This window comes from Schistocerca cancellata, chromosome 8, assembly GCF_023864275.1.
Source record: "Schistocerca cancellata isolate TAMUIC-IGC-003103 chromosome 8, iqSchCanc2.1, whole genome shotgun sequence".
NCBI classification, from domain to species: domain Eukaryota; kingdom Metazoa; phylum Arthropoda; class Insecta; order Orthoptera; family Acrididae; genus Schistocerca; species Schistocerca cancellata.
The window spans coordinates 434,913,497-434,937,225 of record NC_064633.1 but is presented as its reverse complement, the minus strand read 5'-3'; the positions used below and the strand labels follow the sequence as shown (position 1 = coordinate 434,937,225).

The 23,729-nt window shown below is 41.5% G+C and overlaps 1 protein-coding gene across 1 annotated transcript in view; it reads right to left on the bottom strand.

The window, feature by feature from the left end:
• Positions 1-21,965, bottom strand: part of LOC126095615 (mucin-5AC-like) — a 161,988-nt gene extending 140,023 nt beyond the window's left edge. The window contains exons 1-3 of the mRNA XM_049910383.1: positions 21,893-21,965; positions 6,190-6,309; positions 2,549-2,668 (exon numbers count right to left, since the gene is read on the bottom strand). Of these exons, the coding sequence (XP_049766340.1) occupies positions 2,549-2,668; positions 6,190-6,309; positions 21,893-21,965 (313 nt within the window). The remainder of the gene's footprint in view (positions 1-2,548; positions 2,669-6,189; positions 6,310-21,892) is intronic.
• Between the last annotated feature and the right edge of the window lie 1,764 nt (positions 21,966-23,729).

Sequence of the window (23,729 nt, the reverse complement as noted above, 5' to 3'; positions counted from 1 at the left end):
ACCATATCTAGAGAGAGTCTCACTTGTATCATCAAGAATGCTGTATACAAATGATGGATTAAAGTTAAGTATTCCAGCAGCTACGTACTTTTCTTATAGCATTCATTACGTAACCTGTTTCAGACATAACGCCAGCCGGCGTGTGTAAACGCGTGCCTTTCGGTTACCCGTCACTGTGGACTGGCTGTCTTGTCAGTCCACAACATTACCAACACTTAGGGGTGACACAGAAGAGTTAAGTTCTGACTGTAATACAGGGCCGCTTTTGTCTTCCACATCGACGACAATTTCTTCCTCTGTCACGACTTCAGACAACTCCTCCCCTCGTAGAGGGCTTCATTGCAGTCTATCCACATATCTTCTCGCTCCTCTAAATTTAATGGTGAGAGTCCCATTGCGTACTTAATGTTGTCAACATTGCTCTTCATTTAGATGAAGTTGGATTTGACTTCTCTATATGTTGATACAATTCTTCCGACGGTCATATCGTTTCCATTTTCATTACTTCGTCCCTTCAGCGTTTCTTAAAGTGTTTGCATTGATTTTTACCTGTATTTCCCTGAACACTTTTGTACTTCGATCTTTTTTCGGCGAATTTAAATTTTTCTTCTGTTGCCCAAGGTTTCTTCGCACTAGCTTTCCTTGTACCTATGACATTTCAACCTCTGTGACTGCTCACTTCAGAGGCGTCGGCTCCTCTTCAATTCAGGAGCCTGCAGTGGAATTCCTCATGTTTAAATCCACGCCTTTAGCGAAATTCAAACGCGTCTGATTGCATCTCAGCACTTCAGTGTCCCAAATGCTTCCAAACAGATTTTTTTTGGACGACTCTCTTAAACTTAAGTCTACTCTTAATCGGTATTTAATACTGTTGTTCTGAGTCTACATCTGTGCAGGAGTACGTCTTAGAATACCGTATTTAATTTCGCTCTGGTGTGTTCCAGCTGTAGTCTTCCCGTGCCATCGGGTACTTTCAAAGTATACTACTACCTCTGACTCTTTAACTGATTATTTGCTATTATAATTTGAAATTTAGTGCAGAATTTCCTCTTCTCTCATTACTATTGTTAAGCGCATATTTTTTAATAACCTTCTCATCTATTCTGTTACCTGCAAGCACATTCCAATCGACTATGATTATTATATTTTCATTTCTCTTTATGTGCTGGAATATCCGTTCAATATCACCATGTACTTCCACTATCTATTCACGTGCAACTCGCACTACTGGCATTTTCACCTAAACTGTGGTTCTGGTTTTGCTGTCGAATCTGATGAAAACAACCCCATCAATAAATCTCTGACAGTAGCTCCCTCTTGCCTCTTGTCCTACCCTCTCGTTCACTAGTTTCGGCTGCTGTTGACATTACCCTACATTCGTCTCACCAGAAATCTTTACGCTCATTCCATTTCACTGTACTAGTCCGCACCATATGTAAACTGAGCGTTTGCCTTTTTATCTCATGCTCACTTCCCCTTTGTCAGTACCCTCCCAGATTTCCAAATGGGGGCTTAAGCAGACCTCTGAAAGTTTTCTACTCAACGATCGTAGTTAAAGTAGTACCAATAGGCCTTGCACTCCACTGTCAGAGGTATCCGAACAACTGTCGCCAATAATTTTCGACATTGTCGTCATTGAACGGGGATCAATTACCTCAAAGTGATTGATAAAAATGGTTCACATGCCTCTGAGCACTATGGGACTAGACTTCTGAGGTCATCAGTACCCTAGAACTTACAACTAGTTCATCCTAACTAACCTAAGGACACCACTCACATCCATGCCCGAGGTAGGATTCGAAACTGCGACCGTAGCGGTCGCGTGGTTCCAGCTCGAAGCGCCTAGAACTGCTCGGCCACACCCGCCGGCAAACTGATACATATAACCTACTCCATCACCCATGAAAGTTTGTGACATCATCAAGGAATCACCCGGTAAACGAATCGAATTTTGTACTAGAATGCCAATTACTTCAAATGATGATGTCTACCGTTTATCCACTCTCATGTATAGTCAATGACAGCACCTTCTTCAAGATACTCTGTGTTCCCCAGGATACATCACGTCTATGGATGGGACTGGTGAGAGCGAACTCGATGTTGACTAATAGGAGACAGGTTGTAAATTAACTTCTCAACCGCATTTTACTCTAAAATCGCACACAGCTGAACAACTCCACGAATAGGTGGAGCGACATTATCAACCGCTACCGCTGGTTAGACTAATAGGGACAGAAATGAAGTTGCAGGATATCTTAATACGATGTTGCAATTGACCATTTAAAACGTCGTGTCACACTCAAAATGGATTCATAAGTTAATCTGATCACTTATTTGATATTTTCACAACGAAGAGAAGCATTTGTGTAACACGTTAACTGATACGTTACACAAGACAACAGTTGTGGTCGAGTTATTTTCGTTACCATTGTAGTCCTTTTAATTTTTATTAGAACTGAATGGGTATCACTTGTTAAGATATGTAAGGTACCTAAATCGGAGTTGTAGCTACATCTGTAAAAGTGGCAAAAGAAAACAAAATGTGTACCTGGTGCAGGAGTTGTCGGTGCTGCTGCAGCTGTCGTTACTTCTGGGGCAGAAGGTTTCAATTCTGACCCATTCGTGGATGAAACTGTGGTAACTACTGTTGGCGCTGGTGTGGTTGGTTCTGCAACAGGGGATAAAGAGTGCAGTTATCAAACAGTAGATAATGAACTGCGTTGAAAGTACAAGGTAATTTCAAGAGCATTATAAACTCTTTCGAAATCAAGCCACTCGAAGGATCTCTTTCATTGGCTTTCTCTCGCCGTCAGTTGCTGTATAGTTTCACATCTGTTCACGCCTAGTACATCATTCCAGCCGTCGTTCTTGCCTGTCATCTACGGCCAGTGGTACACCACAGTTACCTCGGCGGCAATTTCGAATATCGCCATTTTTCCATACACCACGTACTTTAAACACATCGTCACCAGAGAAGTTTAAGAACTTTGTAGTTTCGGAAGTGTTTCCATTCTTGTCCTGAGACCAACGATTAGGCCCTTTTGGACGTCGGATAAGCTGCTCCGTTTCCGCATTACGACAACGACTGCACTGTTTACTGCGTCTGTCAACACACTTTATGTACCCTCTACTGCCAGCGCTGCCACCTGCTTCCTCTAAATGGCTATTGCACACTGACGCCGTATATAGCAGTGACAACATTAATGTGAGTGGAAAGTGTATTATTACCACATGTACTTGGAACACGGTTGCAACACAGCGTTGAGAAGTCCGATGTTCATGTCACATTTTTAATAAAATGGCCTAATTAAGTACAATATCCCAAAGAGTGCGTTAAACGCTCGAAGGGAATGACTTGCTGATGATCGTAGCACCAATGTTTGAGGAACTGACAGTATGCGATGTAGGAGTAATCGGTACCAGATTTGTTAACCATGGAATACACACTTCGAGTGATGCACCGTGGAGGTAACTCATCGGTAAGCCCTAGCTGCCTCTCTAATTATAAACGCAAAGCAATACACAAACGTATACTCAGATATTTTGTTTAAGGAACACAAGGCCATGATGCACACCTTGTTTCACTGAACATTGTTCTGTCTCATAATTCTGGAAACATCATCAGTGACTAAGTAGACACAGATAGTCATTTGTGACTTATACTGGTTCAGAAACCTAAACTGTTTAGTTAGTTCAGAATGCCATTATCATGGGGGTTAACTTGTGGTTTAGCTGATACTCCCTCTGATTCTCGAACTGATTATTCACTATTACAATTTGAAATTTAGTGCAAAATTTTCTGCTCTGTTATTGCTACTGTTAAGCGTATATTTTTCCTTAACCTTTTCATCTGATCCATTCTCTACATCCACATTCCATTATTATATTTTCATCTCTCTTTACGTACTGCGATATCCGTTCAATATCCTCATGTACCTCCATTATAGCTTCATATGTAGCTTGCACATCTTTCATTTTTACCTATACTATGGGTTTGGTTGGTGTCGAATCTGAGGAGACCAACCCTATAAATGATCAGCTCTCTGTAGCTCACTGTAGCTCCCGCTTGTCCTACTACAAGTTATGCTGTTTTCTGCTGCTGTTGACATTACCCTGAATTCATCTCAGCAGCAAGCCTTACATTCTTTCCATTTCACTTTACTGATCCCTACTGCATGTAGACTGAGCCTTTGCTTTTTTCTCATGCTCACTTCCCTTTTGTCAGTTCCCTCCTGCATATCCAAATGGGGGCTTTATCACCTATGGAGAGATCATCATGATATTTTTTTTCTGCTAAAGGCCACTTGTCCTATAGATATACATTATGTGGCCTTAAAACAGTTGTTCCCATTAATTTCTGCATCGTCATTGTGTTAATCACTGCTGCCTGTTCCGTATCTTAGGCGCAGTTTCATGCCCCAGGGGCAAGAGATTGCCCTGAATCTCTGTCCGCTCATCCACCATCATTGACAAGGCCGTTGACAGACGATGGAGACATCTTATGTCCAGTGTCTACAGAAACCATTGCTGATGATTTTTATTCAAAACTGAAACAGTGGCTGGGCTTTAACCCGGACCCAGAACGTTTCGATTACTAGTCGTTGACACTACCGCCATGCCTCTCTCCCACATTCATTTTATCTGTAATTAACCTGCACAGCCAGGAAAGGGAAACGAGGTTACACGTGCACTATAGAGAAATATTCCAAGGCGGAGAGTTCCTCTTATTTATGTCCACAATATTACTGAGATGAGAAAGTTTTCTTCATGATAGGAGAGTACACTGCGATCGATCCTCTAAATATCTGTGTTGCTTTTTCCTTAAAAGCTCTCAGAACGGTCAGTTTGAAAAAAAAGGAAATTTGATTAGGAGATTGGAGGTACATGATGATGTCATAGAAGGGGATGTGGCTTGTGACGTCATGTGTAAGGTACAAAGCGCAGTACATTACTCACACAAAGTGATTCCGTGATGATCTTACCAGCTCTCAGAGGCGGAGGAAAGGGGTGAAAGTTCCTATGCGAGGTACAAAGTTACAAAGTTACAAACAACTATCACTGCTACATCTGACAGTGGAAAACATATACTGGTACTGTTGTTTCTACAATTTTAGGATTGACAACTTCTAAAGATGTTAGTATGTACCAGAACATAAAGGAATAACTGGTAAACGGGAGTTTTGAGCACTTGTAAACCTTCAGAACTGTTAAGCTACAAGCACTTTGCTCTCCATATTTTTCTAGAATATAATATAGGAAAAGCAAGAAATAAATTATATAGCAATCATCGACTCTAAAGCGTACACTACAATGGTGACGAGCAGTTATTGAATAGATGAGATGTATTTCACAGTACCAAAGACGAACAAGTGGTCATTGCTCTTTAGGTATGTATTTTAGAACCCCCATTTACTGAACATTTTTCCATCTCTTCATCCGTACTGTCATCTCTGAAAATTGTCTACCCTACAATCTTAGCTAAAACAGTACCAATACGTCTTGGACTCTACTGTCAGAGGTATCAGAACAATTATCTGCTTAAAAATGATACATAACCCTACTCCATCACCCATAGGAGTTTGTAACATTACCACGAAATCACCCGGTATATGCACCGAAAAGTGATTGAGAAAGCCAATTACTTGGAATGAAGATGGATACCGATTATCCTCTCCCACGTATAGTCAATGACAATACCTTTATCAGGATACCACAGGACACATCTCCTCTATCACAGAGCCTGGTGAGAGCGTTCTCGATGTTAACTAATGGGAGTCAGTTTCTCAACACAGGTCTCTGTATAATCGCATGAGTTAACTTGGAACTGCACAAAATACAACATACAAATAGGTGGAGCGATTTTATGAACCTCTACCGCTAGTTAAACCAATAGGGACAGAAATGTATTTGCAGGAGACTTATTTAAATCGCTGTGTCACAGTCACGATGGATTCATAAATTAATGTTATCACTGATTTGAAATTTGCAAAATGAAGTAAACTATTTGTGTAAATGGTTAACTGACATGTTATAAAAGCCAACAAGTACGGTATTGTTATTTTCCTGGCAATTGAAGTCGTTTAATGTTTGTTTGATCTGATGGGATATCATCTGTTGAGACACGCAAGATATGTAAATAGGATCTGTTACTGCATCAGCAAGAGTGGCAAAAGAAACCAAAGCGTTTACCTGGTGCGGGAGTTGTCGTTGCTGCTGCAGCTGTCGTTACTTCTGGCGCAGAAGGTTTCAATTCTGACCCATTCGTGGATGAAACTGTGGTAACTACTGTTGGCTTTGGTGTTGTGGGTTCTGCAACAGGGTACACTAAGTGCACTTATCAAACAAAAGATAATGAACTGCGTTGAAACTACAAGGCAATTACAAGCACATTATAAACTGTTTCGAAATCTAGCCACTCGAAGGATATCTTGCATAAATTTATTTTAATTCAGAAACATTGTGGTCGGTTATGGCTTCCGTAATGAGGAATTTTATGGAAGTGACTACTGTCAGTACTAGTTTCATTTGACGTATCATGTGCTATATAGTTTCTGAAACACGGGAGCATTCCGAAACGGAGAAATGAAATTAGAGAAATAGGTGATTACACTGAGAATTTCTTGATAGGGATGACGCTGAGCTATATTTCGGGTGGAGAATTGTCAACTGGATGGAGAGTGTCGTCATTGCCACACCTGAGAGTCCTGTATGCCAGAAACCTGAAACCACTGAATATCTTGAAGTCTGTTAGCCACAGGTGTTGGGGAGCGGACAGGACACCGCCAGTTTTGTAGTACTTCGCCCTGCTTCATCATTGTTCCATTACACTTGCCATAATTCTTCCCCTCTTCTTTTAATTCCAGGCCTATCCCTGACATAAACCAACGTTGTTTCCGCCGGCTGGTGTGGCCGAGCGGTTCTAGGCGCTTCAGTCTGGAACCGCGCGACCGCTACGGTTGCAGGTTCGAATCCTGCCTCGGGCATGGATGTGCATGGTGTCCTTAGGTTAGTGAGGCTGAAGTAGTTCTAAGTTCTAGGGGACAAGTCCGATAGTTCTCAACAACGTTTCAGCAGGCAACGCCGATCAACTGCTGTTTGCGTATGAGAAATCGGTTGGAAACTTTCCTCATGTCAGGACGTTGTAGGTGTCGCCACCGGCGCCAACCTTGTGTAAATGCTCTGAGAAGCTAATCATTTACATATCACAGCATCTTCGTCCTCTCGGTTAAATTTCGCGTCTGTAGCACGTCATCTTCGTGGTGTAGCAACTTTAATGGGCAGTAGTGTATATCTATTATGACTACATGGTGCCACAAAGTCAAAATGACAATAGCACCAAGCAAGCCCACATATTTACAGGAGCAGTTCCATACCCAGCCCTGTGCTGCAACTGGCGAACCGCCATTTACTATCCTGCGGAGGCTCCTCCTGCTGCATCAGGCCTGTGAGTTCCTCGCAGCTCCGCCTTTACTCGCGCAGCATACGATTCTCGTTTGCCTCTCGGGTTCTTTTTTTCCAACTGCCCAAGAGCCACAATGCCGTTGGGGATCCGCATGCAGAGTGTGCAGGAATCCCTTGCTATGGAGACAGTATAGGCCTAAATCCAGGGTTTGAACCGTCTGCCACCCTGGTTTCCGGAAAGGACCAGAGTGATCTTAGATATGTTGTTGCACAGGATTGATAGCACTCCTACTTCCGTTTTTAAAGCGATGTTTTCTGAAATTTTCTCTGATCAGCACCACTATGTCGCTGTTTTTACAGGTGACAAAAACAGTGGGATTCTGTTGGTGGTTCTGTTGTTCTCCCAGAGTGTGTCCTCAAGGTCCGACTGGCTTAAGTGTTTACTGTCTTTGATGCAGAATTATCTGCGATGTTGCGGGCAGTGGAGCAGATGTGAAATTCTTCCGGTACTAAACGTCTTATCTGTCCTGATACTCTAAGTACGCTTCTTTTGTTGTAACATTTGTACCCAGCACCTGAAGTAGTCCATACCGTCCAGGGTCCCATCCTACAACTACATCGACGGGGGAAGAGTTGGCTTTCTGTTGGACACCAGCGCCCATAAGCATCATATCCCGCACTATAAAAATTCGGCAGTGAAGTACAAAGTTACTGTACGAAAATACTATTTCACCATGGCAGTAAATGAACAAATTTACTAACCGCACAGTACAATCTGTTTAAATGTTTGTGTTAATTGATCACATCGGTTTAAATTAGATTAGATGCAGTCTCTCTTCCACAGACCCAAAAATGTGATGATTACCGTGGGTGTGCAACTACTGAGATTCATGATTAGTTGTATATTTTGCATGTACAGTTGTTTGGTTCATTACGATATTCATGAAGACTCTACGTTACCATATCATTTCGACCTACAGCTATCGTTACCCAACTTACACCAGCTCTAACTATCGTAAATATTTACTATACTCTAATTTCAATTTATAATTTAGTGTACACGTAAAAGTGAAATACAATGTCCAATCACAAAAATGTGATCACCTGTCAAAGGGCTGAATATAGTCACCAAGGATACATGCTTACTTGTGTTAAACCAATGTGCCTTCTACAAGTACGAGATCACCCAAGAAATGTCATGAAAACATTCCACTTACCATAACGCTCCGTTATCCGTCTGGATACTTCCGATAATTTTTTCAGGTTTTGTTGACTGTACGCATTAACGATCATCTGACTAATGAAGCATATAGCGAGATTCAGCTCGAAAGGGCACCTGTCGCCACTCAGTAGACGTCCAAATGCGGTTTTGGTGTGCGAATTCCAGCCTGGTCGCCGATGAAGAGCAGTCAGAATGGGTGCTTGATCCAAGCATTTAGTGTGGAGGGCTAGACGCAGCAACGCTTCCTGAACGGTTCTGGAAAAGACTCTGTTAGTAGCCCTTAGCGATCTCTGGCTCAACACTTCCACGTCTGTTCACGCATAACACATCTCTGCAGACGTTCTTCATCCCTGTCATCTAAGGCCCGTGGTAAAAACAGTTTCGGATTTCGCCTTTTTTTTTTCATGCACGATGTATGCTAACCACATCGTCACGAGAAAAGTTTAAGAACTTATCCATTTAGGAAGTGTTTCCATTCTTGGCCTGAAACCAACGATTATGCCCTCTTGGACGTTAGATAAATAGCTCCGTTTCCGCACTACGAGAACGACTGGTCATTTTACTGCGTCTGCCAAACCTCTACTGCTAGTGCTGCCACCTGCCACCTGTAAATGGCTATTCCACACTGACGCCAAGCAGTACGCAGTAGCGGTAACGTGAGTGGAACGTATATTATTACCACATGTATGTGAAACTTCATTGCGCCTCCTCTAAGTGGCTATTGCATACTGACGCTGTATATAGCAGTGACAACATTAATTTGAGTGGAACGTGTATCATTACCACATGTACTTGGAACACGGTTGCAACACAGCGTTGAGTAGTCCGATGTTCATGTCACATTTTTAATAAACTGGGATAATTAAGTACCATATGCCAAAGAGTGCGTTAAAACCTGCAAGGGAAAGACTTGCTGATGATTGTATCACTAGTGTTTGAGAATCTGACAGTATGCGATGTAGGAGTAATCGGCACCAGATTTGTTAACCATGGAATACACACTTCGAGTAGTGCATCGTGGAGGTAACTGATCGGTAAGCCCTAGCTGCCTCTATTATTACAAACGCAAACCAATACACAAACGTATACTCAGATATTCTGTTTAAGGAACTTTAGGCCATGACGCACACCTTGTTTCAGTGAATATTGCTCTGTCTCGTAATTCTGGAAACATCATCAGTGACTAAGTAGACTCAGACAGTCATTTCTGACTTAAAGAGTTTCAGCAACCTGAACTGTTTAGCTGGTTCACAATGCCATAATTATGGGAGCTAACTTGTGGTTTAGCTAATGGTGGCAAAAGTCGATTGACTTTGAGCCAGAAGTATTTATATCCTGCTGCTCCCGACATTAGCAGTATAACAATACAGTATCTTTGTGTGCCGTAGCTGTTGCTAAGCTATTGCCATGTCATGTCAAATCAGTGAACAGTTGTGTAGCATCACTACTGCTTTGGGGAAGTGGATCTCATTCCTTCCTTTGCACCTTATCACCGTATCTCACCCGTGTGTTGGGATAAAGTATAAAGAGATTATTTTTTCCTATACCACCCAACACACCCGCCTCTGCGAGCCCGAAATTCCTCCAGGATGTCGTGAAAAAACTGGTGTATCCACAAAATGGTTAGGTTGAGACATAGCAGTAGTGTATCATCTCACACCTCATACTCATTTTCAGAGTTAGTAAATTTCTGGACCAAGATAATGATCAAGAGATGTAGTCAGGTGTGAACCTACACTGGTGCTTGTAAATTTTTATTATAGTGAGATTACTGAAAAGTGCGAGATACTTTACATTTGGTTGAGCGTAAATGTCAAATTTGATGGTATCTTGCTGCGGCCACATAAACGCAGAAGGGATTGTGTGTAAGCTAAGGGCAAGTCATCCCACATGTAGTTCAGAGTTCGGTGTCAGGAAGGCTGGCATAAAAATACTAGCAGGATCAAAAATAATGATATGGTGTAGTCTGCAGGTTTTGACAGCCCTTTGATTACAAACTGATGGAAATGTCGAGGGCAGTGCAGGATGGAAGGGAAAGATAGTTCACCCCTTGAATTACTCATTGTCTGCGTTCATCAGTAGCAGAAACTATGTCATGTACCATTCTGTGAGTATCTTCCCTGGAGCCATCAAGGTAGGCCATTGTATTATGAGAGAGAGGAATAGTGTTAAAGTGGATTTCTGACGTCACTGCAACGTAAAAATTTTAGCAGTTGGGGTGACGAGCCACTGTTAAGACTGAACGAACCTGGTGTTGGATGACATTGGACATGTGACTTTCAGCAGTTCCACAACTATGGCATAATAAGCTTTACTTTCACTCATGTCGAGTTACCAACGTGCAATCAACCAAAGATGCGTAGGCAGTGAATGTGATTGGTGTCGATCATGTATATTATGATTCGTGACAGTCTGCACAGGCTTAAACTATAACAGATAATATGTTAAGACATACGTCGAAACATGTTCCATCATTCCAGCTCGTGTCAGTAAGTGAGACTATGTGGGCTGTCTGGTATCTTAATGCCTCACTGTTGCGATTATGTTGTCATGGATGACCTTGGTCATAACAGCGAGTTAAGAATCTCTTTGTCTTCTGGATAATATAACCTCACTCATTGCCATCATATGATGCACTTTCGTGGCATTATGGTCTTAAAGTCCCTCATGACACAATGCAGAAATGATACGTCAAACTTTACTGCAGTGATGTGGCAACTTATTATTATAAATACAAACATACATAGATGTTTCATTCAGTGTTTTTGCCCTGTGTTGCTCGGAAGTAGGCTATGGCCATGTGTACTCCGCAAATTCTGAGGAACACATTTCTAACATTTTTAATGAATATAACGAATGTACCACGTACAAAATTAAATAACGCTGGACCTCAACCAGTTGATAAGATTTCACCAGATTTATTTCATATTCATTTACAGGTGCACTGTACTCAGCCAGAGTATTGTTGTCTTAAAATAATTTATCAGCGGAGCTCTTACGTTACAATGAAACATACTGTAAAGTAAGTTTAACGGATCGAAGGCATATGGATGGATTTAGTAGATGCAGCAACAAGAGATAGGGCTGTCTTGCACATGAGTCATGCAGCCCTGTTAGACTTACCCTTCCAGGTAAAGGCAGTATCTCCCAGAGTGCCTTATTGATAGGGACTTAGGCAGTTAAATTCTCTTGATTTAAGCCACTGTATTTTTTTCCCAGTAAGCCTAAATAAAATTAATTTTTAACACTAGAGTTATTAGCGATGTTCCAGGGTCATGGCATCTATATACCGCTGTGTAAGGTTGACAGACACGCCTAATTTAGATATGGAGCTTGTGGGGGGGGGGGGGGTGATTTGGCTCCTCTCTATTCTTTTTTTATTCATTTATCAATAAATTCCAAAATGTGTAAAGTTTCTCTGTTAAAATTGTTTGTGAGCATTTGTATTTCTATGATCTCTTTGTACCTCCTAGCATAATAATGACTGGACGCTGGTAAAACCTGTGAATTGGGTTCTACAGTATGAATGTGGATTTATCGAAGGTGATCTTAAACTTTCGGAAACAGATGAAAATAAGATGGGGCCAAGTGTGCTCTCTATGAAGGATAATCAATGACACAGTTACCTTTCATACCACCACGTTACACGCTATAATTTGGTATCCTCTACCTCCAGGGGAGTGCAAATATGCTGACACGAAGAATAAAGATATAGGCTGATAATGACATTAGTATTATTTAAAAAGCTGCAAGGGTTTCACATAAAAACGTCAGAGGCTCTTTTACCACTCCCTTGTACATTCTGTATGCCTTTATAATTTCAGGCACGTATTTTCTGTCTACCACTCTACTCATTTATGGTTCGAAATAGGGAAATTTTGCACTGCTTACCATGTGCTGTTTTGCTGTATCACCTGAGTCTCCTAGTGAAGACATATGCTACAAACCGAAACATGACGTCAATTCTCCCAAACTACTATATCAACATCAGATATGCTCAGTAGTGAGTCTGATTTTTCATCATCTAGCCCATAGGCTATAATCTTGAGAAAAAATGTAAAATATATGAATTCTAATTGAAGGAAACAAGTGACCTGAGGAGAAGTAAATAACATTTTAAAGTGATGTGGTTACGGCAAAAAACCAGTGACTGGCGTTTTCCTATCCCTTCTTTCCGCGGAAATAGACACTCTATTGTTCAAAACAACGTTGACTTCATTTCTTTACACCTGCCGTACTGTAATTTCCTTTCTCTGTGAATATGCTCCAATAACGGTCAGACAGTCATTATTAAAAGACTGTATTTTAAACGAGGTTATATAGCAAATAGGCATAAAAATAGAATCAACAACTTACGTCGGTTAGATTCTGACTGTAATACTCGATCGCTTTAGACCTCCACATCGACGACAATTTCTTCTTGTATCACACCTTCAGACAACTCCTCCCCTCGTAGAAGGTTTCAGTGAACTCTTTCTACCTATCTGCTCGTTCCTCTACATTTAGCGGTGGGAGTCCCATTGCATACTTCATGTTGTCACAGTTGCTTTTAATTTCAACGAAGGTTGGTTTGACTTCTCTATATAGTGAGTCAATTCTCTCGACGATCATTTTTTTTCTAATTTCATTACTTCTCTCCTTCAGCGATTCTTAAAGTGTTTGCATTGCTTTATACCTGTATTTCGCTGAATATATTTCTACTTCCATTTTTTTTCTGTCAATTTAAATTTTGCTTCTGTTGCCCAAGGTTTTTTCACATCAGCTTTCCTTGTACCAATGACTTTACAACATATGTGACTGCCCATTTCAGAGATGTCGACTCCTCTTCAATTCAACAGCCTGCAGTGGAATTCCTCATCGGTATATCCACTCCTTTAGCGAAATTCAAACGCGTATCATTGTACCGCAGTACTTCAGTGTCCCAAATGCTTCCAAGCACATGTTTTTGGATGATTCTCTTAAAATTAAGTCTACTCTTAATCGTTATTTAATACTGTTCTGAGTCTACACCTATGCATGGGTTCGCCTTACAATACAGTATCTAATTTAGCTCTGGTATGTTCCAGCTGTAGACTTCCCGTGTCATTGGGTATTTTCGAAGTATACTACTCCCTGTGGGTCTTGAGCTGATAGTTTGCTATTACAATTTGATATTTAGTGCAGAATTTCCTCCTCTGTCATTACTACTGTTAGGCGCATATTTTTCCGTAAGCTTTTCATATATTCCATTACCTGTTACCACATTCCAATCGACTACGATTATTATATTTTCATTTCTCTTTATGTACTGGAATATCCGTTCAATATCTTCATGTATTTCCACTATCTATTCACACACAGCTCTCTCTGATGTCATTTTTACCTGAACTGTGATCCTGGTTTGTTGTTGAATTTGATGGGAACAACCCTATCGCTCAACAGCTTACAGTATCTCCCTCTGGTCCTACCCTCTCGTTCACTATTTTCTGCAGCTGTTGATATTACCCTACATTCGTCCCACCAGAAATCCTTGCATTCTTTCCATTTCACTTTACTGATCCGCACTATATGTAGACTGAGCCTTTGTCTTTTTCTCATGTTCACTTCCGTTTTGTCAGTTATCTCCCGGATTTCCAAATAGGGGCTTAATCAGGAATCTTTCACAAATGGGGAGATTATCATGATGTTTGTTTTCTGCTAAATGCCACTCGACCTATAGATATACGTTATGTAGCTCTAATATAGTTGTTCCCATTAATTATTGCATCTTCGTGATATCGATCATTGCTGACTGTTGCGACTTTTAGGAGCAATTTCGTGCCCCAGTGACAAGAGATTGCCTTGAATCTCAGTCCGCTCGTCCGCTATCTTTGACAAGGCCGTTGACGTCCATTCTCTACGGCCACCATTGTTGATGAATTTTATTCAAAACTGAAGAAGTGTCTGGGTTTTAACCTGGATAAAAGAAGTTTCGATTACTAGGCATAGACACTATTGCCTGCCCCCAGCCCACTGTCATCTTTTCTGTAATTAACCTACAAAGTCAGGAAAGGGAGACGAGGCTATATTTGCAGTGTAGAGAATAATTCCAAAGTGGTGAGTTCCTATTTTTTATGTCCACAACATTACTGAGATGAGAATGTTTTGCTCGTGATAGTTGAGTACGTTGCGATCGACATTCGAAATATGTGTGTTTTGTTTCCTTAAACGCTCTTATATTGATAATATTGAAGAAGGGATATTGATTAGGAAAGGGGAGGAAAGTGATGACGTCATAGAAAGGGATGTGGCTTGTGAGGTCATGTATAAAGTACAAAGCGCAGTACAGTACTTACAGAGAGTGATTCCGTGATGATGTCACCAACTCTCAGGTGTGATAGAGAATGGTGAAAGTATCTGTTTGAGGTAAGGGAGCCTGGTCAGGAAACAAACAACTCGAAAGTTACAAGCGATCATCATTGCTACCTCTTACCGTGGAGAATATGTACTGGTACTGTTGTTGCTACAATTTTAGGGTACACAACTTCTAAAGGTGTTCGTATGGACCAGAACAAGATAAAAATGCCTGGTCAACATGAGTTCTCAGTGCATAGCTCAAGAGTATTGAGCAGTTGCCCATCATCAGAAATTATCTACTAAACATGGACTCCGAAATGTACATCTCAATAGATGAGATGCGTTTCACATTAGCGATGATGAGCAAGTGCTCATTGCTCTTAAAGTATGCGTCTTAGAACCCACGTTTATTTAACATTTTCTCTTGTCTTGATAAGTAATGTCATCTCTTAAAGTTGTGTACCCAACAATAAGTTTCGACACTATCGTTGCTGGACGGGAATCACTTACCTCAATATGTTACCTTTACCCTTCTCCATCACACATAAAAGGTGAACCCGACTACACGCCCTTCTCAAAGGTAACGATTTGGTGCACCAATTAATATACACTCCTGGAAATTGAAATAAGAACACCGTGAATTCATTGTCCCAGGAAGGGGAAACTTTATTGACACATTCCTGGGGTCAGATACATCACATGATCACACTGACAGAACCACAGGCACATAGACACAGGCAACAGAGCATGCACAATGTCGGCACTAGTACAGTGTATATCCACCTTTCGCAGCAATGCAGGCTGCTATTCTCCCATGGAGACGATCGTAGAGATGCTGGATGTAGTCCTGTGGAACGGCTTGCCATGCCATTTCCACCTGGCGCCTCAGTTGGACCAGCGTTCGTGCTGGACGTGCAGACCGCGTGAGACGACGCTTCATCCAGTCCCAAACATGCTCAATGGGGGACAGATCCGGAGATCTTGCTGGCCAGGGTAGTTGACTTACACCTTCTAGAGCACGTTGGGTGGCACGGGATACATGCGGACGTGCATTGTCCTGTTGGAACAGCAAGTTCCCTTGCCGGTCTAGGAATGGTAGAACGATGGGTTCGATGACGGTTTGGATGTACCGTGCACTATTCAGTGTCCCCTCGACGATCACCAGTGGTGTACGGCCAGTGTAGGAGATCGCTCCCCACACCATGATGCCGGGTGTTGGCCCTGTGTGCCTCGGTCGTATGCAGTCCTGATTGTGGCGCTCACCTGCACGGCGCCAAACACGCATACGACCATCATTGGCACCAAGGCAGAAGCGACTCTCATCGCTGAAGACGACACGTCTCCATTCGTCCCTCCATTCACGCCTGTCGCGACACCACTGGAGGCGGGCTGCACGATGTTGGGGCGTGAGCGGAAGACGACCTAACGGTGTGCGTGACCGTAGCCCAGCTTCATGGAGACGGTTGCGAATGGTCCTCGCCGATACCCCAGGAGCAACAGTGTCCCTAATTTGCTGGGAAGTGGCGGTGCGGTCCCCTACGGCACTGCGTAGGATCCTACAGTCTTGGCGTGCATCCGTGCGTCGCTGCGGTCCGGTCCCAGGTCGACGGGCACGTGTGCCTTCCGCCGACCACTGGCGACAACATCGATGTACTGTGGAGACCTCACGCCCCACGTGTTGAGCAATTCGGCGGTACGTCCACCCGGCCTCCCGCGTGCCCACTATACGCCCTCGCTCAAAGTCCGTCAACTGCACATACGGTTCACGTCCACGCTGTCGCGGCATGCTACCAGTGTTAAAGACTGCGATGGAGCTCCGTATGCCACGGCAAACTGGCTGACACTGACGGCGGCGGTGCACAAATGCTGCGCAGCTAGCGCCATTCGACGGCCAACACCGCGGTTCCTGGTGTGTCCGCTGTGCCGTGCGTGTGATCATTGCTTGTACAGCCCTCGCGCAGTGTCCGGAGCAAGTATGGTGGGTCTGACACACCGGTGTCAATGTGTTCTTTTTTCCATTTCCAGGAGTGTAATTCAGATTAGTAATTGTACCACTCGGTTTAGATATGTGATTTCCAAGCAGAGTTATGAGGAATGGGAAGGTACACTTCCATTCAAAGGCCAATATATAAACATTACACGAAATCAAAATACTTTCTTTACATATGTACTGGAAATGAAAGGATAGTTGCAAAATGTAGTGTAAACGAACACAGATTGAGAATCTGGATACAAATGCAACTACCATTTACTGACTGTATGAAGTTAATATTTTTATACCTATACAGACCAAAAACTCTAAGAATTTTTGAGAGTAACCTCTCGATGTGTAAGTCAACTGTGCCTGTGCATGAGGGATAGTATGTTGCAAATGAGTTACGAATTGGAAGAGTTCATCCACCCATGGCGGACTCTCCCGTTCAGTATGACAGTGCTGTGACGTCCTGAACAATTCGACGCCTTGTGTCCACTGTCATAGTTCGTTATACATAGCGACCCAACTTGTCAGCATCCGATTTTCATTTGCTTCCAATGCATTAAGAACACTTTCGAGGATTACATTTTGATACTGTTGAGTTGGTACAAGCAGAAATACGGTTATGGCTCCGCCAAAAATACACAAACATTCAAAAGTGTCCGTCTCAACAAGCTGGTCTCTCATTGGGAGGAATTTGTTTGTCACTAAGGCGACTATATTGAGAAAACAATTGCAAACAAAAGTTAAGATGTAAATTGTAAATACTATCGGTTTTATTTCTAAAGGTCTAAGAGTCTTCACGTAAGTAATTTCGAGGCTATGCCTGTCAGCACCTGAAATGACACTTCTCGCATTATAAATGAAAATAAGCCTTCCATCTACCAAAAATGTTGCTTACCAGAGGAATTCCTAATTATTTATCCAAATTTGCTTTCTCAAAGAACACAATGCTTGCATGATACGCCAGAAGGAAAAAACATATATGCTACTCCGCAAAACATTCTGGTTTACGATCGATATGTCAGTGATAACATCAAAATAAAGCCTTATGTAAGCTAAGTAAACTGTTTAAAATCATCCATGTCAAGTTAGAGAGAATGCCGAAGTAGTGAATTCTGTTTCGCAAAAAAAATTAACTTACGGTTGAATGTAGTATGGTTCTTGTTACAATAACAACATGAATGTCGATTTGACAAATATCGAGATAAGTGATCACACAACAGAAAAATCAACGGGACCGAGTGGAACACTTGTATTATACGTAGTGTTACTACAGAAGAATTTTGCCCTCTTTGTAGCATATCATATATAAAAATTGGGATGTGCGGTATCAGTGACTTTTGCTCGTCTTTATTTGAAAAGGAACCTTATTAACATGACTTCAATGAACAGATATTAGCATTTTGTGCATTCATTGACAATTGTATGATAAGTGATAATAGGTATACTTGAAAAAGAGGCAGCATGGGTTGTATATTTTTTACTATCGCAAAATCGATTTTCTGTCACTGAGTGACCATCTTCAGTGCTATATTGTATAAGTTAAATTTTTTTTAATTTTTTTTAACTTATACAATATAGCACTGAAGATGGTCACTCAGTGACAGAAAATCGATTTTGCGATAGTAAAAAATATACGACCAATGCTGTCTCTTTTTTCAAGTATACCTGTTATCTGGTAGTAGTGCACAAGACAACATGGAGTCGCCAAGCAATAAGTGATAATATTTGACGTCTGAGATGTTAATTCTTCTGTCTGTCTTTTAGCTAACTGAGATGGTTTGCGCTTGTAACACCATAACTGTAGTTCTCTACTGATTTATTTTGCTTTTGTTTCATTTAATATTACATCGTTAAGGTTCTGTAAATGAGTTTATTTGAATAGATAACACAAAATTGTATACTCCTCTCTTTGTAAAACTTTGATGCAATGCAATGTAGTATATCTGTCATTTCAATTCTTTGTCCCATTCGGAGGGAACAAAACTTACTATATATAATTGTAATTTCTGTGTGAATAATTTTTTTGTAGAAATGTCAATATGTGCAAATGTTCTGTTTTTTTTAATGTGTTTGGTTGCTGTTATGTAAACTGCTGATCCTCACTTAGGGTTCTTAGTCATACTGTATGTAAAAGTTGTTGTGGTTCCCCTCCGGAAAGGAACTATGTAGCGCGCGCAAATTGCCGTTGGCTTAGGTAGAAGAGGTAGAACAAGAGTCAGTTGCCTAGTTAGGCTGGCGACCGTTTTCTTTATCAGTTAAACAGTGCAGATAGGCAAAATTTTGTTTGTCACTGTTCAATTATTTACGTAATTCTGACTTTCATTTCCGATAAGCCACCTCAGTCAGGTACAACACGGTCAACATAACGAAATTCATCTCAGAGGGTAACACTGCTCTGTTGCTTTATACCATAATTGCTTTAACAAGATAGTTTTATTTCACGACCTGCCTACAACTTTAAGGTTATGGTACAGCAGTAGCAGACAGGAGAGTTATACGCTCATTTTTTTGGCATAATTTCCATGCAGCAACTTCATAATTCGTTCATCATCATCATCATCATCATCCTTTAAGACTGATTATGCCTTTCAGCGTTCAGTCTGGAGCATAGTCCCCCTTTTAAAGTTCCTCCATGATCCCCTATTCAGTGATAACATTGGTGCCTTTTCTGATGTTAAACCTATTACTTCAAAATCATTCTTAACCGAATCCAGGTACCTTCTCCTTGGTCTGCCCCGACTCCTCCTACCCTCTATTGCTGAACCCATGAGTCTCTTGGGTAACCTTGCTTCTTCCATGCGTGTAACATGCCGCCACCATCTAAGCCTGTTCGCCCTGACTGCTACATCTATAGAGTTTATTCCCAGTTTTTCTTTGATTTCGCCATTGTGGACACCCTCCTGCCATTGTTCCCATCTACTAGTACCTGCATTCATCCTAGCTACTTTCATATCCGTAACCTCAACCTTATTGATAAGGTAACCTGAATCCACCCAGCTTTCGCTCCCATACAACCAAGTTGGTCGAAAGATTGAACGGTGCACAGATATCACAGTGTTGGTACTGACTTCCTACCTGCAGAAGAGAGTAGATCGTAGCTGAGCGCTCATTGCGTTAGCTTTGCTACACCTCGCTTCCAGTTCTTTCACTATGTTGCCATCCTATGAGAATATGTATCTTAAGTACTGGAAAACGTCCACCTGTTCTAACTTTGTTCCTCCTATTTGGCACTCAACCCGTTTATATCTCTTTCCCACTGCCATTACTTTCGTTTTTGAGATGTTAATCGTCACACCATAGTCCTTACATTTCTGATATAACTCTGAAATATTACTTTGAAAACTTTCAATCGAATCTGCCATCACAACTAAGTCATCCGCATATGCGAGACTGCTTATTTTGTGTTCACATATCTTAATCTCACCCAGCCAGTTTATTGTTTTCAACATATGATCCATGAATAATATGAACAACAGTGGAGACAGGTTGCAGCCTTGTCTTACCCCAGAAACTACTCTGAACCATGTACTCAATTTACCGTCAACTCTAACTGTTGCCTCACTATCTATGTAAATACCTTTAATTGCTTGCAAAAGTTTGCCTCCTATTCCATAATCTCATAGAACAGACAATAACTTACATCTAGGAACCCGGTCATATGCCTTTTCTAGATCTGTAAAGCATAAATACAGTTCCCTGTTCCACTCGTAACACTTCTCCATTAGTTGCCGTAAGATAAAGATCTGGTCCTGACAACCTCTAAGAGGCCTAAACCCACACTGATTTTCATACAGTTTTCCTCAACTAATATTAGCACTTTCCTTTCAACAATATCTGAGAAGATTTTACCCACAACGCTGATTAAAGAGATAACTCTGTAGTTGTTACCATCTTTTCTGTTTCCATGTTTAAAGATTGGTGTAATTACTGCATTCGTCCAGTCTGATGGAACCTGATGGAACCTGAACTCCCAAGCCATTTAAATTATCCTGTGTAGCCATTTAAGACCTGACATTCCACTGTATTTGATGAGTTCCGACTTAATTTCACATTACTGATCGTATTTGCAGCTACATTGAGCAACTCTTCAAATTGTTCCCTCCATCTGCTCAAGGCATCAACAGGATTCACCAGCAGTTTTCCTGACCTGTCGATAATACTTGTCATTTCCTTCTTACCTCCCTTCCGAAGACTACTAATTACACTCCAGAATGGTTTTCCAGCAGCTTGACCCAAAGTCTCCAACCTGTTTCCAAAGTCTTCCCAAGATTTCTTCTTGGTTGCTGCAATTATCTGTTTGGCTTTGTTTCTTTCTTCAACATAACATTCTCTGTCTACCTGAGTTCAAGTATGTAGCCATTTTTGATACACCATCTTTTTCCTTTTACAGGCTGCCTTGACTGTGTCATTCCACCAAGCTGTTTACTTCATCCTACCTTTACACACTACTGTTGCAAGACATTCTGTAGCCACTTCTAGTACTGTGTCCCTGTACCTTGTCCATTCCTTTTCCAATGACTGTAATTGACTACATTCAACTAACTGGTACCTTTCTGAGATCACTGTTATGAACTTGTGCCTGATTTCCTTATCCTGAAATTTCTCCACTCTTATCCTCCTACTTATGGACCTGACCTGCTGCACATTCGGCCTCACAATACCAATTTCACTGCAGATTAAATAGTGATCAGTGTCATGAAAGAATCCCCTGAATACACATGTGTCCCTCACAGCCTTCCTGAATTCCTGATCTGTTATTATATAGTCAATGACAGATCTGGTTCCCCTACCTTCCGAAGTATATTGGTGAATGTTCTTATGTTTAAAAAAGGAGTTTGTGATTACTAAGCCCATACTGGCACAGAAATCCAAGAGTGGTTTCCCGTACCTGTTGGCCTCCATATCCTCTCCTAATTTACCCATAACCTTTTCATACCCTTCTGTTCGATTTCCAATCCTGGCATTAAACTCACCCATGAGCAGAACACTGTCCTTGTCCTTTACTCTAACAACTACGTCACTGAGTACGTCATAAAAACTATCCATCTTACCTTGAGCTGTCCCTTCACAAGTCGAATATACTGACACAATCCTAATTTTATTGTTAGATACTGTCAAATCTATCCACATCAGTCGTTCGTTTACGTACCTTATTGCAACTAGGCTGGATTCCATTTATTTCCTGATGTAAAACCTTACACCCCATTGTGCTATTCCTGCTTTGACTCCTGACAGGTACACCTTGTATTCTCCCTCTTCCTCTTCTTTCTCACCCCTTACCCGAATGTCACTAACAGCTAAATGTCGAACCCCATCTTATTTGCAGCCTTTGCCAGCTCTACCTTCATCCCAGAGTAGCCCCCATTGATATTAATAGCTCCCCATCTCGTTACCATTCGTTTGCCGAGTCCTATCTTAAATTCAATATTTCTTCTCTTACCCAAGGATTTCTACTAGCCCTCGTCTTTTTACCTACTTGATCCTCTGCTGCTTTCACTAATTCATCCCTCGAAGCTACCCATTCTTCTTCTACTGTATTTCTTTCCCCAACTCCTGTTAATTGTTCCCTTATACTCTCCCTGAAACTCTGTACAACCTCTGGTTTAGTCAGTTTATCCAGGTCCCATCTCCTTAAATTCCCACCTTTTTGCAGTTTCTTCTGTTTTATTCGACAGTTCATAACCAATAGATTGTGGTCGGAGTCCACATCTGACCGTGTAAATTTATTACAATTTAAAACCTGGTTCCTAAATCTCTGTCTTACCGTTGTATAATCTACCTGAAACCTGTCAGTATCTCCAGGCTTCTTCCATGTATACAGCCTTCTTTCATGTTTCTTGAATCAAGTGTTAGCTATGTTTAAGCTGTGCTCTGTGCAAAATTCTGCCAGGCGGCTTCTGCTTTCTTTCCTTAACCGCATTCAATATTAACCTACTACGTTTTGCTATTTCATTCCTTAACCCCATTCCATATTAACATACTACGTTTCCTTCTCTCCCTTTTCCTACTACTGAATTCCAGTCACCCATGGCTATTAAATTTTCGTCTCCCTTCTCTATCTGAATAATTTCTTTGATTTCATCAGAGATTTCTTCAATTTCTTCGTCATCTGCAGAGCTAGTTGGCATATAACCTTGTACTACTATAGTAGGCGTGGGCTTCGTGTCTATCTTGGCCACAATAATGCGTTCACTATGCTGTTTGTAGTAGCTTACCCGCCCTTCTATTTTTTATTAGTTATTAAAGCTACTCCGGCATTACCCCTATTTGATTTTGTATTTATAATCCTGTATTCGCCTGACCAAAAGTCTTATTCCTCCTGCCACCGAACTTCACTAATTCTCACTACATCTAACTTTAACCTATCCATTTCCCTTTTAAAATTTCCTAACCTACCTGGCCGATTAAGGGATCTGACATTCCACGCTCCGATCCGTAGAACGCCAGTTTTATTTCTCCTGATAACGACGTCCTCTTGAGTAGTCCCCACCCGGAGATCCGAATGGGGGACTATTTTACCTCCGGAATATTTTACCCAAGAGGACGGCCATCATCATTTAATCATACAGTAAAGCTGCATGCCCTCGGGAAAAATTACGGCTGTAGTTTCCCTTTGCTTTCAGCCGTTCGCAGTACCAGCACAGCAAGGCCGTTTTGGTTAGTGTTACAAGGCCAGATTAGTCAAACGTCCAGACTGTTGCCCCTGCAACTACTGAATAGGCTGCTGCCCCTATTCAGGAACGATGCGTTTGTCTGGCCTCTCAACAGATACCCCTCCATTGTTTCATAAAGATCGTTTATTGACACTTT